The 15,463-nt window shown below is 40.1% G+C and overlaps 2 protein-coding genes across 4 annotated transcripts; one reads left to right on the top strand and one right to left on the bottom strand.

Annotated features, from left to right (window-relative positions):
- Positions 1–2,267: 2,267 nt before the first annotated feature.
- Positions 2,268–10,213, bottom strand: u2af1 (U2 small nuclear RNA auxiliary factor 1). Its single transcript, XM_053439518.1, has 9 exons — positions 10,066–10,213; positions 7,216–7,314; positions 5,797–5,884; positions 5,086–5,152; positions 4,857–4,906; positions 4,305–4,403; positions 4,077–4,210; positions 2,735–2,827; positions 2,268–2,636 (listed from the first exon to the last, which is right to left on the bottom strand). The coding sequence occupies exons 2-9, from the start codon at positions 7,257–7,259 to the stop codon at positions 2,444–2,446; spliced, it is 768 nt and encodes a 255-aa protein (XP_053295493.1). The 5' UTR covers positions 7,260–7,314; positions 10,066–10,213; the 3' UTR covers positions 2,268–2,443.
- Positions 9,508–15,454, top strand: gabpa (GA binding protein transcription factor subunit alpha). Of its 3 annotated transcripts, none has more exons than XM_053439513.1 (10): positions 9,508–9,664; positions 11,724–11,823; positions 11,903–12,047; positions 12,235–12,319; positions 12,440–12,664; positions 12,772–12,966; positions 13,100–13,156; positions 13,669–13,794; positions 13,960–14,152; positions 14,705–15,454. In XM_053439513.1, the coding sequence occupies exons 2-10, from the start codon at positions 11,747–11,749 to the stop codon at positions 14,925–14,927; spliced, it is 1,326 nt and encodes a 441-aa protein (XP_053295488.1). In that variant the 5' UTR covers positions 9,508–9,664; positions 11,724–11,746; the 3' UTR covers positions 14,928–15,454. The 3 variants fall into 3 exon arrangements, with proteins under 3 accessions (XP_053295488.1, XP_053295489.1, XP_053295490.1); XM_053439514.1 differs by lacking the exon at positions 9,508–9,664 and adding an exon at positions 9,820–10,107; XM_053439515.1 differs by lacking the exon at positions 9,508–9,664 and adding an exon at positions 10,225–10,507.
- Positions 15,455–15,463: the final 9 nt, after the last annotated feature.

The raw sequence follows: 15,463 nt of genomic DNA, 5'->3' as shown, positions 1-15,463 counted from the left end.
GTGCAGCAGGGGACAATGAAGCCAGAACACCCTGCCCACACACCGCAGCGGTTTGTCGTCATCACTGGGTCACGTTCCTTCTTCTCCTCGCCACACTTTCCTCTTTCCATTGTTTTTGACAGAGACTGGTTTTTTGTGTCATCAGACTATAGAACCTGGTTCCAGATCTCTGCAGGTTCTCTTTCTGTTTTTAATGAACTGAACCCTTTTTTTGTATTTCAGGTTTACCAGGGGTTTGCATCTTGGGTTGACGCCTCTGAGGTTATGACGTCACAAAGTCTAACCTTGAATGCTCACCTCCATCCATCCATACTGATTATCTCTTCCAGGGTTACAAATGGGGAGCTGAAGAAAATCCCAGATGACATTGGGCAAGAGGGGGGGGGGGGGGGGGGGGGGGTACACCCTTGAAAGGTCAGCAGCATATCGCAGGGGCCAACACATGGAGACAAACCACCATTCATCCTGGAGATCGTTTTAATTTCCCATGCATCAACCTGCAACTGATTTTCTGGTCATCAACTAAACAATTACCATAGTTTAGCTTGTTTAGAATGCCACAACTGTTTCCTCCTAATATCCTGACAAATAACTCATTCATTCAATTCATACTATTGTCTTAATCAAGGTTAATATCAGAATATAGGTGTCAGCGTTTCTTCTGGCCGATGGCGATAGATCATATGACCTCACACACATACACATACACAAGCAGAACGTCCTTCAGTCAAGGACACAGTGATTGTCTGTGGTTTTCCATCTGCTGTTATATTTGTTGAGCTATGACTGGTTTTGCCCCCTCACAGTGGCCCTGTTTAATAATGGAGTTGATGGTTACAGTTTCCAGCTCAGCACTGAGTGTCACTTCCATGCGAAGTCAATATTCAGTGACATCGGAGCTGACAGGTCATTTGAAACGTTTTCCCTTACCACCCCCCCCCCCCCCCCCCCCTGTCAGGAATGACGGAGCAGTGAGAAACACATTCTTTCACAGAAGAGCCACAGGGCGTTTCTGATTGGATGACACAGACGAGGATGACGACATCAAACTGAACTGATGGAGAATCTCGCCTTTCACTTCCAACGTGGCTTGTGACATGTTTTAATGAATTAGGAGACTATGGAACAGTCCAAATAATTGGACCAGATGGAAACGATAATAACAATCAATGACAATATTATTTCAGCTATTTCATACACGATAAATATTATTCGGATTTGTTAGTTTCAGAGGAAAGGTCATACATTTTCCAACTAAAGCTGGTTACTGGTTTATATAATCGGCTGGTCTGGACAGCGGCTGAAGCAGCCACTACTGAAGTGATCAGTTTGTTATGAATTTAAATTTGTAAAAAGATCGTTATTCTTTTCTTTTTCATAAAAAACAGAGACATGCCTGATTTCTCACTGTCATGCCAATCCACTAAAGTTCTGAAAGATGTAAACAGCACAATGTAGGAGTAATAAATTAAAATTGAATACAATACGTCTGTGGAGTAAAGGAAACTACGGAACTGATTTTCAGTAGTGTGGGAAAAACGACAAATAAGGTGACATCACTGATTTTTAAATTGTGAAAGTGTCGTTTCAATTTCACAATTTAAATATCAGTTGACTTTGATGATACAAGTTGATGGTGTGTGTGACAGTGCAGCATTATGCCGTTCTCCCATTAAGTATTTGCAGTCTTACACTAATGTAAAATCATTTTTCGCATTATAATCTCCATAATTATATACTAAAAGGTTATGTGTAAATCTTACTAAATGCTAAGATGTATAGTATTAAAGTGAATGTATTAAATGTATAATAAATGTAATAAGTGACTAAAGGCAGGTTGGGATATCATCCTGTGATTAACTGAATATAAAACTGTGTTTCAGTATTGTCATGTCAACACACTCTTTTCGGTCTATGCTGTGTCACCTCTGCCTCCCTGTGGTCAACTGAGATATTGCAAAAAGCCAGAGGACATTAGAGAGAAAGAACATTTGATGAGGTTCTTCTTCAGAAAAGGAATTTCTGAGTAATGAGTACATTACACTTTATTAGAGTTTAAGTCCAGGAGGTGAGCTATCTGATCATTCGTTTTAAACCGTGAGCTCTAAGCCGTGGAATTAGTTTAATAAACAGCTAATTAGGTTTAAAAAAGCATTGGTGTACATTCAGTTCTTACTTTATTTCAATACAGCTCAGGAATGAGAAAAGCACTGACATGTTTGAGAGTTAAGTGATGTGATAACAAGAAATAATCTTACGAGTCATGATAAGTAAAAATGTTCAATTTAATCAGGTGAAATCAAGAAAAAAACAAGGGTGTCAATGCTGTCACAGCTTCATGAGCGGGTACCTGTCTGTTAGTCCTAGAATACACCTTGGAGGGTACAAACTTAAAAAATAGACTGATACGGAGAGGGAAGGACAAGTAGTCATGGCCGGAGGTTCAGAATCGCCCTGAACGCTCTCTGTCTCTGGAGCGACGCCTCTCGTGGTCACGGCCACCTCCTCCTCCTCCACCACCTCCTCCACCCCCACCACCTCCTCCTCCACCACCACCACCTCCTGCTCCACCTCCCCGACCTCTGTCTCTGGAGCGAGATCGTCTCTCTCTTGATCGGGAACGAGACCGATGACGGCTGTGGAAGAGCAGAAGTGTAGATTATAAATACAATGACATTAGTTGAACAGGGTATCCTCAAGTGTCTCGGTGTAAAGGTAGTGAGTAAGTTTTTACCCCTTCCTCCGGCGCCCGTAGAGCTCTCTCCTTAGTTCACGCGAGATGGGCTTCAGGTGCATGAAGTTACAGAAGCCACCACGAGTACATTCCCTGGAGAGAGGACAAATTCAAAAAGGACGTCATGACATATGATTCACATTTGAGGTATAATGACGTCAACAGCAAACACGTTATATACAGCAGCTACACGAGAAAACAAGCTTGTTCTCTGACATCGACAACTTAAAAAGTGATCAACAATAGCTTAATGGCAGAAGATGAAACATGACCATCTGGGCTTTCTACAGTCACTATGCCCTTGATCAGGAAAAATCCAACAATACTGCACAAACTATAAAACATTACGGAATTAAAAGACCTAATATTAGTCCCATTTCAGTCACACAAAAGGAAACATTGAGAAAATCCCATATTGTTAAATAACTGCAGTATTTAATTTGAAGTTAACTTCAACTGCGTTCGCTTAAAAGACAACCCGGAGAGATCTACTGCAGTCCCCATGTAGTGATTGCGGTTTCATTACTGAGATACCCAAAATGGCCAGAATCGAATCATTGTCTAAAGGCCGGCGCATGCTTCTGCGTTTTCAGGGGCCGCAAGAGCAAGTCCGGGCCCTTTACGTATCCCTTCTTACGTGCGCCGCCCAATTTGTTTTATCGTCCGGCAAAGCTCTGCAAGCCTCCCGCAGCCCGCAAGGCTGTGATTGGTCTGCTAACTACATCCTTTCCAGAGTCGCATTTCTGGTTTCATGCCGCATAATACCGATCTAAAACAACGGAAGATTTAGAAGAACGAATATGGACTAAATAGAAGAGCGTTTGGCAGAAGAGATCCGAAAGTATGACCACTTGTATACCCGTCACTGTCTGGCGGATTTGTCCGCCAGAAAGAGGCTACGAGGAGCCACAGTGGCGATGTAAATAAACAGTCGACGACGACTGCTGCCACACACGAGGAGGTGTCTCTAAGGCCGTCTTCAACAAAGAACGTTACTCCGCCTAGTGTTCTGGCGGTGAATTGCTTTGTAACACGCGCAACGCTTGGGGAAGGATGAATGACAACGAGTCCTTTGACACAACTGTGTGAAAGCCGCAGTTGCGGGACATGCGCCGGCCTTAAGAGTATCATATTTTCTCTTAACTAGATCCCCACTCGTGGTAATAATTACTAACTGTTATTAAGTCACTACCGGCAACAAAAATGTATGTTAAAGGCATCACATCTTTAAATACAACACGCTCAGACTCCTCTTTGGATGTAGCACCGTAAGCTAAACTTTTCCTTGTTAAACAACCTTCTTAAACAGTCAATGACCTCGACCTCAGCTCGGAGCACTCACCCCATTTCATACTGGCGACAGCAAGCTTCTCTGAAGTCTGTGACAGGAGAGAGCTCAGCATGGATGGGCTGCCCGTTAAACCACCGGTTATTCAGGTCAATCACGGCCTTCTCCGCGTCCTCCTCATAACGGAACTAGAAATATAAATATACAGGCAAGACATCAGTCTCTGTATACAAGATAAATACAGTAATGCTGACTTAATTTGCTTTTAGGCCCGATACTCACCTTTACGTACACATTTCCGACTAGGTGGTCCCCGAGGTTGTCACATACGTTCATCTCCTCCACTTCTCCATATTTTTCTTCCATCTCTGCGAAGACTTCCTGAAAAGGTGGAAGAGAGAAATGAAATAAAATTTGTCCATAAAAGGACCGGCTTGAAATTTTGGGAAATAATTCTTAACTTTGCTCCCTGCAGTAAACATTGTTTTGTTTGCCACCTTTTTGAATGCAGTAATTCAGCTACACAGCTGCTGTTCAGCGACCCCACGGTTGCATTGTTAAGGTCACAGGAGAAGAGTAAATGGATCTGGATGTTTTATCTTTATTAACCTTTATTTGACTGTGAAGCAACTCTAATTCTGTTTATACTCCTGAAAGATTCTGCTTTACGTAAAGGTGTTTAGGAATCAGATAAAACAACACTTGAGTGTTCACATTTCGAAATGGTACCATTGTCCTTATATCTATGAGTTTCTCGTAAAAACTTTTAAAGTGATGCGTTAATGGTTTGAGAAAAAGCAACACAGGAAAAAGCTCCAGAATGATGTGAATTACCTCAAAAAACTCATCGTAGTGCTCCTGCATCTCCATGTCACTGATGGCACCTGGTGGTTACAGGAGAGAAAAATAAATAAAACAGATATCATTTATATTTCTGCAACATATTAAATTCCAGAGAAAGGCTAGAAGGAGAGGCAGCGGTAGTGAGTGAGAAAACATAGGGTTATGATTAGAGAAAGTTATATATCTGTCACAAAGCTCTGTTGTGGGTCGAAGCACTTACAGGTGAGTCCATCAGCAGACTGGGCACTGTTTTGAGGGTTCCGGTAAATGTTCAGGAGGGCAATTGTCTGTAACACAAAAAAACAACATTTTTTAGATGCAAAGAACATGGGAAACTGTCAAAATTCAATAGTTAAATGAAACTTAGTAGAGAAATTAGTTGTAAGCGTAAATGCAGGCAAGGAACAAGACATGATCGATGAACTTATACCCATTACTTGTCCATTTCCATATTTCTTGTTGAACAGGCTTACGGCTACAGAATCAATGTTTCATCATTCAGTGTACAGCTAGGTGACCAAATCCTCTGTGTTCGTAAACTGAACACATCGCCAAAGGTATAAGTGTTTTAAAGGGAGATCACCAGTTACTGAATACTTGGTCGGATATTTACTCCATTTTACAGTCTTTTCCTGGTATGTACATTAACATGGTTTACAATTATTATTATGATTGTTTTGCAGACAGTAATTGATAATATAAATAAACAAAGTCACAAGGATAATTTATTGTAAACACAGAAAGAAAGGATTCAAAAACAACGCTGAGTAGTATGTTTGTAATACAAACGTGCGACTAGTTGAAATGAACTGAGTGTTTGTAAATACACTAAGATAGTAGAAAAATAAAGTTTAAAATCTGTATTGATACCAAGTTCTTACTATTATATAGCAATGAAAACTTAGGGTTAAAGACAGGAGGACAATGTTACCTGGCTGAAAGTTGGCTTATTGTGCAATCTGGAGCAGCGGTCTCCATGTCGACAGGCTCCAATTTTAAAATAAAAAGAGCAGTTGACCCTGGGGAAAGAGAAAATATGATGACAATGAGAAAAGGTAAACAAAACTGTTTTTGTGGATCTTATGCCAGTATTTACATGCAACTTCAGTTTAGGGTTAGCCCAACTAAACCTACAAGTGAAACAAACTGTGGGAGATTAACTTTACACTATGGTCTTAACTGCATTGAGTTTAGGGAGCTTCAATCCTTGGTCCTCCCCAAACTCTGGCAGGTTAACAGACATTGTTGTTTTATAAACACCCATGTATATAAGCGACCCATATTTTCAAGCCATACATTTTCCTTGAAATAAGCATTCCCTAAACATTTTTATTAATTCCCCGAAGTGTGTGGGGAGTTGTTTTAATGTTACCGGGTTAATTTCCACTCAATGCTTTATATTAAATCTGATTTATTTAATGGAACGATCCTTGATGTTCATCCCATCAGATATAGCAGTCATCTAGTCTCATTATCTCATTCACACTGTTTCCACTGTGCACATAAAAACAGGGTTAGGGAGTCAAGTGGTATATATTTGATGAAACGCTCGTGGAATATAATGTTTATACAAACACCTACATTTATCCAACAGTAATACTTTCATTTGTGAAAAGCAGCCTGTGTCAATAATCATCAAGGAATGATTCAAATCATCCATCATTCAACTCAATTGTTTTCTGTTATCAATTAACAACTAATGAAAATGAAAACTGCACGAAAAAGAAGTTATTGCTCAAAATTTAATCTTATATAGCGTTCAAACATTTTGAATTACAATGAATGGATGAATGAATATATGGGGTGAAGACATGCTGGGAGGAAGAGACACTGAAATACTATAAGTTTAGTAGTAGCACAATGGCGTTGCAGGATATTTCAAGCATTGGATGTACACCTGGTCTCACTTGTTACTTTAGGTTTAGTAGACTTAATGAAGCAGTTGTGATCAGGAACCAGTTTAATCTGAATACCGCGACGAAGTCGCCCTTCTGGTCCGTGTTTCCCAGTGGAACAAAGACAGGGATAGGGTTCAAAAAGTACCTAGCTTTAGCTTAGCCTGACTCAAAGGTCGATAGAAGTAACCGGGTCGCATTTACTTGAAGATAAGTGAGTAGGTGAGACTATTCATTCAAAAAAAGGTAACTCGTCCTCCAGTAACAGTAGCTAACGACGGCGGCGCGGTATTTTCCTGGGGTTAGCATGCTAGCACTGTTAGCTATAGCCAGCGTGTCGCTTCCAGCCATCGAAACTAAACACCACACACAAATTAATGGAAGTCACAGTAGCCTTAGTAAAAGAAACACATAAATGTGTGAAAGAATCAATTAAATCAGCGTTAATCACTTACTTATCTTTCTCTGTCCCAAAAATGGACGCCAGGTACTCTGCCATCTTGGCCGCCTGCGTTCACTCAGCGGCGGCAGCAACCCAACTTCCGCTTCAACACCTTCAGAATAAAAGCAGGATCTTTACTTGCATGATAAAACTAACTTTGCCTTCTTGCACAAAACCTGCAACAATTATAGTATCACTTAACAATTTGTTGTGTGGTCAAATAATTACAGGTACAATGAATGTTATGAACCTTAAGTTCAAACATTATTTGGGTTAATTATCATGTACATGTACAATGTGTAGTACGTTCTGGTAACAGTTGGATTGGTTTATAGTATGCATATGTTGACTTGCAATAATACATAAATATTAATTGTTGAGCGTAATGTCAGCAATTCATATTATCCATATTTCAATTAAAGTGATCAAAAAGACATCGTGAATCAGAAAAGTAAGGTATTTCTCCCCAAATTTTTTCATTATATTTGACATAATAATTAATGTATTAATGCAACTTTTCTCCACTGGTTAATACACATTATATTCAATAATCTATCCACGAAGCTGGGTTGTCCTAACACTATCATTTTAACTTAAATTTTTTAAGAAAAGAGTTACTGTTTAAAAGTTTGTTTTACCAGATGACTTAAAGTTATCATTAAATCATTATAGTTTAAGAGAGAAAGTGCTATTATGACCATTCTCGATCTTTTATGAGCTGACATCAAAGTTATTTTGTAAAACGTATTCATCTTTACTTAAACATTACTCTGAAAGCCGTAAAAAAATTATTCTGAAGGTGAACCGGAAGTATTCTTAAATAAAGTTTACTTCCGCTTTTAGTGAGACTTTCAAAACAAAAGCCGAACCCACGCTGTACATTTTGAAATACCCATTAGAATAATGTGACCATTTGGCGTCCTGAAATACCCAGAAAACAAACATCTGGGTTAAGCATTCAGTAAATGCAGTTATTAATACACAATAGTTAAAATATTGCAGATTTTAACGTGGATATTTAAATTTGTTCATGGTAAATCATAACATGCTACGATTCATATTAAATCATGCGTTATAGAGTATAGCTCTTTCTGGGCCGCTTTTATGGTCCATTGAATATTTTACAAATTATTCCCCCAGGTGCAACATTTTGACCAAGAAAATAAAAAACATTAATATTTTTTTCTAATCATAAATGCCACATAGTAGACCACTTTCTTATTTGATAAAAGATGTTTATTTCATAAACCAGATTCAAAATCAAATATGAAAAGACAAATATAACAACAAAGCAACAGCATAACATGAATTGATACTGGACTTTTCAATTGATAACATTGGCTAGTAGAATAACAAATTCAATAGCTGATGATTCAGTGCATAAAAAAAATACAGGAAGCTGCCTTTTAAGGCAAACAAGGAACTTGTTGGTTTAGTCTATGAAATGTAAAATGACCAGAGTAGTGCGCATTCGTGTTACCAAAGACATTTAACAAAAGTATTGGAACCAAGGGAGTTTTTCTTTTCCGTTTGTATACAAGCTTTTGTAAGGAAGGGGGCTATCTCCCTTTCCTTTGCATGTATTGAACTAAAAACATATACATGTGTATATGGCTTTATAGGTGTGTATGTGACCTGTTTGTTCCTGCTGTTTTTATCATGTCTACATGTCACTATTTTGTATGTTGGTTTGGGGGAAAATAACCAATTTGAGAGACTTCTGTTTGAAATGTGTGTTAACATCAATAAAAAAAGGATCCAGGGTTGGGTTGAAAGCCAGATAACGGGCACTTGCCATGGGCCGTTAAGAGCCCCAAGGTCCACTTGCCTGTTTGAGAGTTACAGAGGCAGGTACCCGTGCCATTTTACCACATAATTTTGAAAAGGTCTGTGTGAAAATCCAGTTTTAATAAGTTGAAGGATGAGAAATCTCCTTCATCCTGTTGAGAATATTTCAAACTGCTTATATTTGACATGAAGGTTTATTATGGATTTAACACACAGTATTCTAAAGATAGAAAAAAAAAAATAACTTAACAGAGTGAAGTTTACAAAGCATGCTGGCTACCTGGTGGAATAAAATGGGATGTTTGTGTTTAGCTTAATGAGAATTGAATTGTGGGTAATCAGTTTAAAATGGGTGACACAAGTGAAACCATGTTGAGCTACTTTATTAAAACCACAAAAAGTTGATCTGCTTGGACACATGTGTTTACCAAGAAGGGGGGAAATGTGTAAAAAAAATATATAAAACTGCGAGTTGAAATAAAGATACAGTTCCCCAGAAAGATTGTGTTTTTTGTTTTAGTTATAACTTGAGTGATGCCAGTTAGTCTCCGCCCTCCTCACTGTGTCTGTACTTCACCAAATAACTTGCATGATACGACTCGACTGTGTGAAATTTGGCTGCTTATCTACCACAGTTGAACTCTCTACATCTCGGAGGGCCTGGTTTTTAACAGGTATGAATACTTCCACGGACACCCGTGTTTGTTTGTACAGAAACTACCGAATCGTGCTCATGTACGTGGTCGTGTTTGTCGTGCTCGGACTCTTCCCGCTGTTTTGTAGCTCGCTTGCTACCTTGCTAGCTAGATGTTGTTGGTTCCTAGTTAGCTTCGTGGGGTGAGGCCGCCTTTATACGAATCAGGAACAAAGCTAGGCTAACACGGACGCCTCTCGCCACACCTATGATACACTTCCCCTTATATGAGAAGGAGAAGTTAATAAAAAAGTTAGTTACGGTACTTCGGCGCTAGCCAACCATGCTAACAGGAAAGCTCCCGGGGCGCTCACCGTCCAGCAACAAACAGCGCGTTCACATCCGCAGACGATAAACTCTGCTTTGGATTCGAGTACATACTTCTGTTTAGTCCTGGGTGGTGTTTGGCTGGAGATCGTTCCGGTGAGTTAGAAACATCTCACTCGGTCTGCGGTGTTAGTTTCCCCCGCATAAGTTGCCTCTTTGCATCGGACGCGGCTGCTCTCGGAAGTCTTGCGGCGCTGTAAACCTTAGCCAGGATTTCCGGCTCCTTTCCATTTGCCCTATGCTGTTTTGTTTCCGTTTATTCTATTTCCGTTTCAAAACTTTTCTTCGCACAGAGTTAAATTGTGTCTTATCGGACATTTATTTCGCGGTTATGATTTCGCGGCGCGGTTATGGGATAGTTTAACCGCTGTTTAGCACGTCGGGAGCGGGGCTTGTGTAACAGGGCTGCCTCGCCCCGGTGGAGCGTTTGCTCGCTAAATCTAAGCTAACTTGGTTCACCGCGGAACAGCTCCAATGCGGTGACACGTGTCACCCGGTGTGTAACTATCTGCTGGATGTGTTTTCTCCACATGTGCGTGTGATGTACGTTTATGTGTGGTGAATGTTTTTGCTCACTAATGGCCTACCGTCTGGCCTTTAGACGCCAGAGCCTCGCCCTCGAGTTGGCTAGCGTTAGCAGCCGCAGCAGTCGGTGAACTGTACCTCACAGCCAATGAGGAGTCGAGGCTCAGAGGCCTTATTATTACTATTATCACTACTAGTACTAATATTGCAGTGATTACACCGCTGTGTTGAGTATTCACAACATAAACACTTAACCCGCTGTCACAAACTTCACTGCACAATTCCCTATCTGTGTTTATTATATATTAAATTATCCGTTTTAATGGATTAAAGAAACTTTGTTGGTGTTTATCAGTCGTTTTTGCTGCTTAGACTTACAAATAAACAGATTTATTGATCCCAAATTGGGAAATCATTGTGTTACAGCAACATGTCAAGGGCATTGTACATAGAGCAAAGTAGCAATAAAAGGATACGAATAATTAATATAGTTTAAAATAGACTGTTATAAACATAAAATGTACTAGTAATTGTACATACTCCCTAACCAAATGATACACAGTAAAGAACTAAATAGAGTACCACGAGGGTTGTTTTTATTTTATATAATAACATTTATGTATTGTGTTGTTACTGGCTACTGGAGGGAGGTTCAACATATGTGCAATGCAATAATGCTCTGTTTTAGAGTGAGGTACAGTACAGAAATGTATATATATATTATAATGTAATTTCCTTACAGAATGATAACAATAATTTCTGTATGGCTATCTATTTTATTTTAATATATCACAATATCAATACCGATAGCAATACAACTGAAGCTCAAAATATATAATGCTTATGCATTCTGTAAACACAGTGATGAGGTATAATACATAATGGATCAACCCCTGATTTGTAACACTACAACCTAAACACTGAAATTTAGAGCTATACAATTAATTGATTAATCAATTAGTATTATATTGATTTATTCAGTATGATTACTAACGTTCTCTGATTCTGTCACATAAAAAGAATATTTTATTTTCGTCATTTGAAGAATGTTGTTTTGAAGCCAATGTTTATGTTGTGACTGTTTTTTGGTAAGTGTTTTACAAAAAATATCAAAACACAACTGTGTAATTGTTTGTGTTTGTCCTGAAAAGTGGCCGTTAACCATCTCTTTAATTACTTTCCAACAGCTTGGCTCTCTGCATAAAACAAAATGTCTAAAAGTGAAACAGAAGAGATGATAGAGATCGAGATCGATGAGCGGGAGAAACAGGCGTGCCTGGAGGAAGGGTAAGCATAATGGTTGTTTGAGGTGCCGATTCTTGCACATACAGTAACTGCAAATTAACAGTTCTCTCTTATTCTGTAGTGTCGAGGAGCAAACAATCACTGCATCTGATTTGATTCAGCAAGACATTGACATCAATGAGCCCATCGGAAATTTGAAAAAGCTTCTGGAGCCACGCATCCAAATACCACTGGATGCGTATGAGATCTGCCTGCAGGATATTCAGGTAATGTGATGTGTGCTGCTTCAGTCCAAAATGTGTATTCCAGAGCCTATGAAGATCCCTTTATGATCTAATACATTTGTTTCTGTTGCCTGAAACACATGTATAATGCAGGCCTGATAGTTGTCCCTTTCACTGCAGAGTATGCTCAGTCTTCTCTCTCTTGACTTCTGCTGTTTACTCTCTTTAGCTTCACCCGGATCACAGCCTCTTTGATCAAGGGGTCAAGACGGATGGAACAGTGCAGCTCAGTCTGCAAATTATAACCAAAGCAGGTACTCATCTCAACCACACTGACACAATGCTAATGGAACATTTCAGAGATCAGCAAATATACAGTACTGTCTTGCTGCTTGTGTCCAAATGTTAAATCTTTGTGGTTTGTCTTTTTTCAGGTGAGGAGAAGCTGAACATTTTGGAAATTGTGAAGCCAGTGGAAACAGTAGAAGTGGTCATCGATCCAGATGCGGCAGGGGAGGAGAGTACTCTGGTCGAGGAGGGTCAGCTGATTGCTGTGGACAGGTCCGGCCTCTCTGATGAGACCTCGGAACAGGTGACACGCTGGGCGGCAGCACTTGAAGGCTACCGTAAAGAGCAGGTCCGCCTCGGCATACCATATGGTGAGGAAAGTCTTTCTTAAAACCTTTACTGTGATGAGAAACGGTTCTTAATGTAGTGAGAAATATAGGTGGATGTTTCTAAATGAGGTGTGTCTCTCTCCCCACAGACCCCATGCTCTGGTCAGCTGACCAGGTGATCCACTGGGCTGTTTGGGTGATGAAGGAATTCAACATTGACGAGATGGAAATCGGCAGTATTCACATTCCAGGTAGAGACCTCTGCGGCTTCAGCCAAGAGGAGTTCCTTCAGAAAGTGCCTAATGGAGAGATACTGTGGAGTCACCTGGAGCTCCTACGCAAATGTAAGTTAGATGGTGTGGTTGTCCTACTCTTTGACCGTGTGTTTAGAATTGAGCAGAGCTAATGCAAAGTACATATTTGATCTCATCTGTCCAGGAAAATTCTAATTTAATTTGTCCCATGTTCATATTTCAGATGTGTTGGCAAGTCAGGATCAGTCTGGAGGAGACGCCACAGTCACAATTGATCAACGTAAGTGTTCCTGCTAAAAATCTGTTTTATATTTGACATAGTCCTTTTAGACAGTCTCACCTATGATTTGGATTTATCTTGGCTGATGAAATTCAGAATAAGTCCCCTTTTCTTGCTCACTGGGAAGCAAGGGGATTCAAAAACAATAATATTTGAAGGAGGGACATTTTTCCATTTGTGTCATTACCCATGCAAAACCAGACATGATCAGTTAATCGAAAGAAAATAAACTATCAACTATTTTGACAAAATCATTTAGGTATCTTTCAAGCAGTTATGCCAAATACTCTAGTCTCAGATTCCCACGTTATTTTAAAACAGATAAGATGAGTAATTGCATAGTTTTGTTTTTGCATTAAAGGCCAGACACAATAATTCCCTGAAAATAGTGATTAGCATTAATGAAATGAAAACGGTTGGAGACTGAATTGGTTATGAAAATAGTAATTAGTTGCAGCTCTAATGAAAATTGATTAACTTTCCATTTCTAACTTTTGCCTGTGTATCTCCAGCTGTGCAGATCATCCCGGCTCAGGTCAGCACCCCCACGACCATAAAGGTAATGAAGCAGGGTCGTGGTCCCAGAACTCCAAGAATCTCAGGCGGCGAGGAACGCAGCTCACCTGGCAACCGCACAGGTAGTACACACAAATGACAAAATAATTAGCTAATTAGGTTTCGAAATATTAGTTTGCTGCAACCAAATGCCACAACTTCCAGTTCAGTGTTTATTGATGGCATATGCCTTTATTATTTTAGGTATATATCAGTTTATCTTGAATTCTGCATTTGTCTGCTGCCAGGTAACAACGGTCAGATCCAGCTGTGGCAGTTCTTGCTGGAGCTGTTGACAGACAAAGATGCGAGAGATTGCATCTCCTGGGTGGGAGAGGAGGGCGAGTTCAAACTCAACCAGCCTGAACTTGTGGCTCAGAAATGGGGCCAACGCAAGAACAAGCCAACGATGAACTACGAGAAACTCAGCCGAGCTCTCAGGTTAGTCTCTTCTTTTTTATCTGTTATAAGGGTACTCCGTCTTCCATACAGTCAGTGAACTCAAATTCACAGCAGCAGAGGCTGAGAAATCTGGACCTTAAGTCACTAACACAGGTCAAGCTCCAAAAACAATGACTGCCACAATTAATGGGAAACTCAAATACAAATGATGAAGATGCATTCTTCCTTTTTGGGCACTTCAAGCACTTGTACCGTAACACCTGAAGTAGACAAGCATCAAATTCTAAGCGGCAGGTTGCTTGTCGAGGTTTTAACAAACTTACATTGCACTATGACTTTGTTTGGGTTGTGGGGCTTTTGTAGTTGTGTTGTGACTTCAACGTTTGTGTTGTGGTGTTGCATTTGGGTTTTTCATTAATGAGATTGTGGAGACCTCGTGGGGACCGTAGTAACTACGTGGTAACTGATATTCATGTCTGCTGGACTGTCCTTTAACTTTCTGTATGTGTTTGTAGGTGGCTTGTTGAAAAAAGTCTTGAATACTTGACCTGATGCCGTAATTGTGTGAATTTTTTTTATTTTTTTATTCAGGTATTACTATGATGGGGACATGATCAGCAAAGTGCAGGGCAAGCGCTTCGTCTACAAGTTTGTGTGCGACCTGAGGACTCTGATTGGCTACAGCGCTGCTGAGCTCAACAGCCTGGTGACAGAGTGTGAACAAAAGAAACTGGCACGCATGCAGATGCACGGCATGGGTCAGCCCATCACTACAGTGACCTTGGCAACCACGACACTAGACAAGGACAGTTGAGGGAGGCCGCGTTACAGCGCCCTCTCGCTCCTCCGCTGATGGGAAATCAAATCCATTTTTTTGACAGAGCTGTGTTCACTGAGCACGGAAATGCAAAGCTGATCCCTGATCAGTGTGGATTGACAACTTTGGTAATTTCTCTGCAGTTTAAGTCCAATTAGACTGGGGCAGATAAAATGTTTGTTTTTTTTGCTTTAATTCTAACCAAGAGATGCGTGTGCAGGTCAGGATGAAGTGCAGGATATGTGTGTGATTATTGAATGATGCTGTTGTGCATGTGACTGGAATGTTTGAACATGTGACTGAAGAACCAGCTTTGTGTAATGTGTTCCTCGTCTATAGCTAAGAATTGCTCCCACTGTATATACTGGTACTTAATGTTTTTTGATAGCCCCAAGGGCAAGTGTATTTTCATATTTTCCATTTATAGAGGACCCGTTTTGTATTTTATTTAGTGGTTGTTCCCTAAACTGTTGGACCCTTTTTTGTCCACTAGGGGGAATAAAGCAGCAAGCATTTTTTCTTAACGTCTTGGA

This window comes from Pleuronectes platessa, chromosome 14 (assembly GCF_947347685.1).
Source record: "Pleuronectes platessa chromosome 14, fPlePla1.1, whole genome shotgun sequence".
Classification (NCBI taxonomy): domain Eukaryota; kingdom Metazoa; phylum Chordata; class Actinopteri; order Pleuronectiformes; family Pleuronectidae; genus Pleuronectes; species Pleuronectes platessa.
This window is presented reverse-complemented; position numbering and strand designations above follow the sequence as displayed.

What these genes read in the sequence shown, in the direction of transcription:
- u2af1 (XM_053439518.1), bottom strand. Translation starts at nt 7,259, where the DNA reads ATGGCAGAGTACCTGGCGTCCATTTTTGGGACAGAGAAAGATAA. An exon ending in ATAAGCCAACTTTCAGCCAG is followed by an intron (nt 5,153 to 5,796) that starts GTAACATTGTCC and finishes TTTGTGTTACAG; the next exon opens with ACAATTGCCCTCCTGAACAT. An exon ending in TGTCGCCAGTATGAAATGGG is followed by an intron (nt 2,828 to 4,076) that starts GTGAGTGCTCCG and finishes TCCTCTCTCCAG; the next exon opens with GGAATGTACTCGTGGTGGCT.
- gabpa (XM_053439513.1), top strand. Translation starts at nt 11,747, where the DNA reads ATGTCTAAAAGTGAAACAGAAGAGATGATAGAGATCGAGATCGATGAG. An exon ending in CCTGGAGCTCCTACGCAAAT is followed by an intron (nt 12,967 to 13,099) that starts GTAAGTTAGATG and finishes TTCATATTTCAG; the next exon opens with ATGTGTTGGCAAGTCAGGAT. An exon ending in CTCACCTGGCAACCGCACAG is followed by an intron (nt 13,795 to 13,959) that starts GTAGTACACACA and finishes GTCTGCTGCCAG; the next exon opens with GTAACAACGGTCAGATCCAG.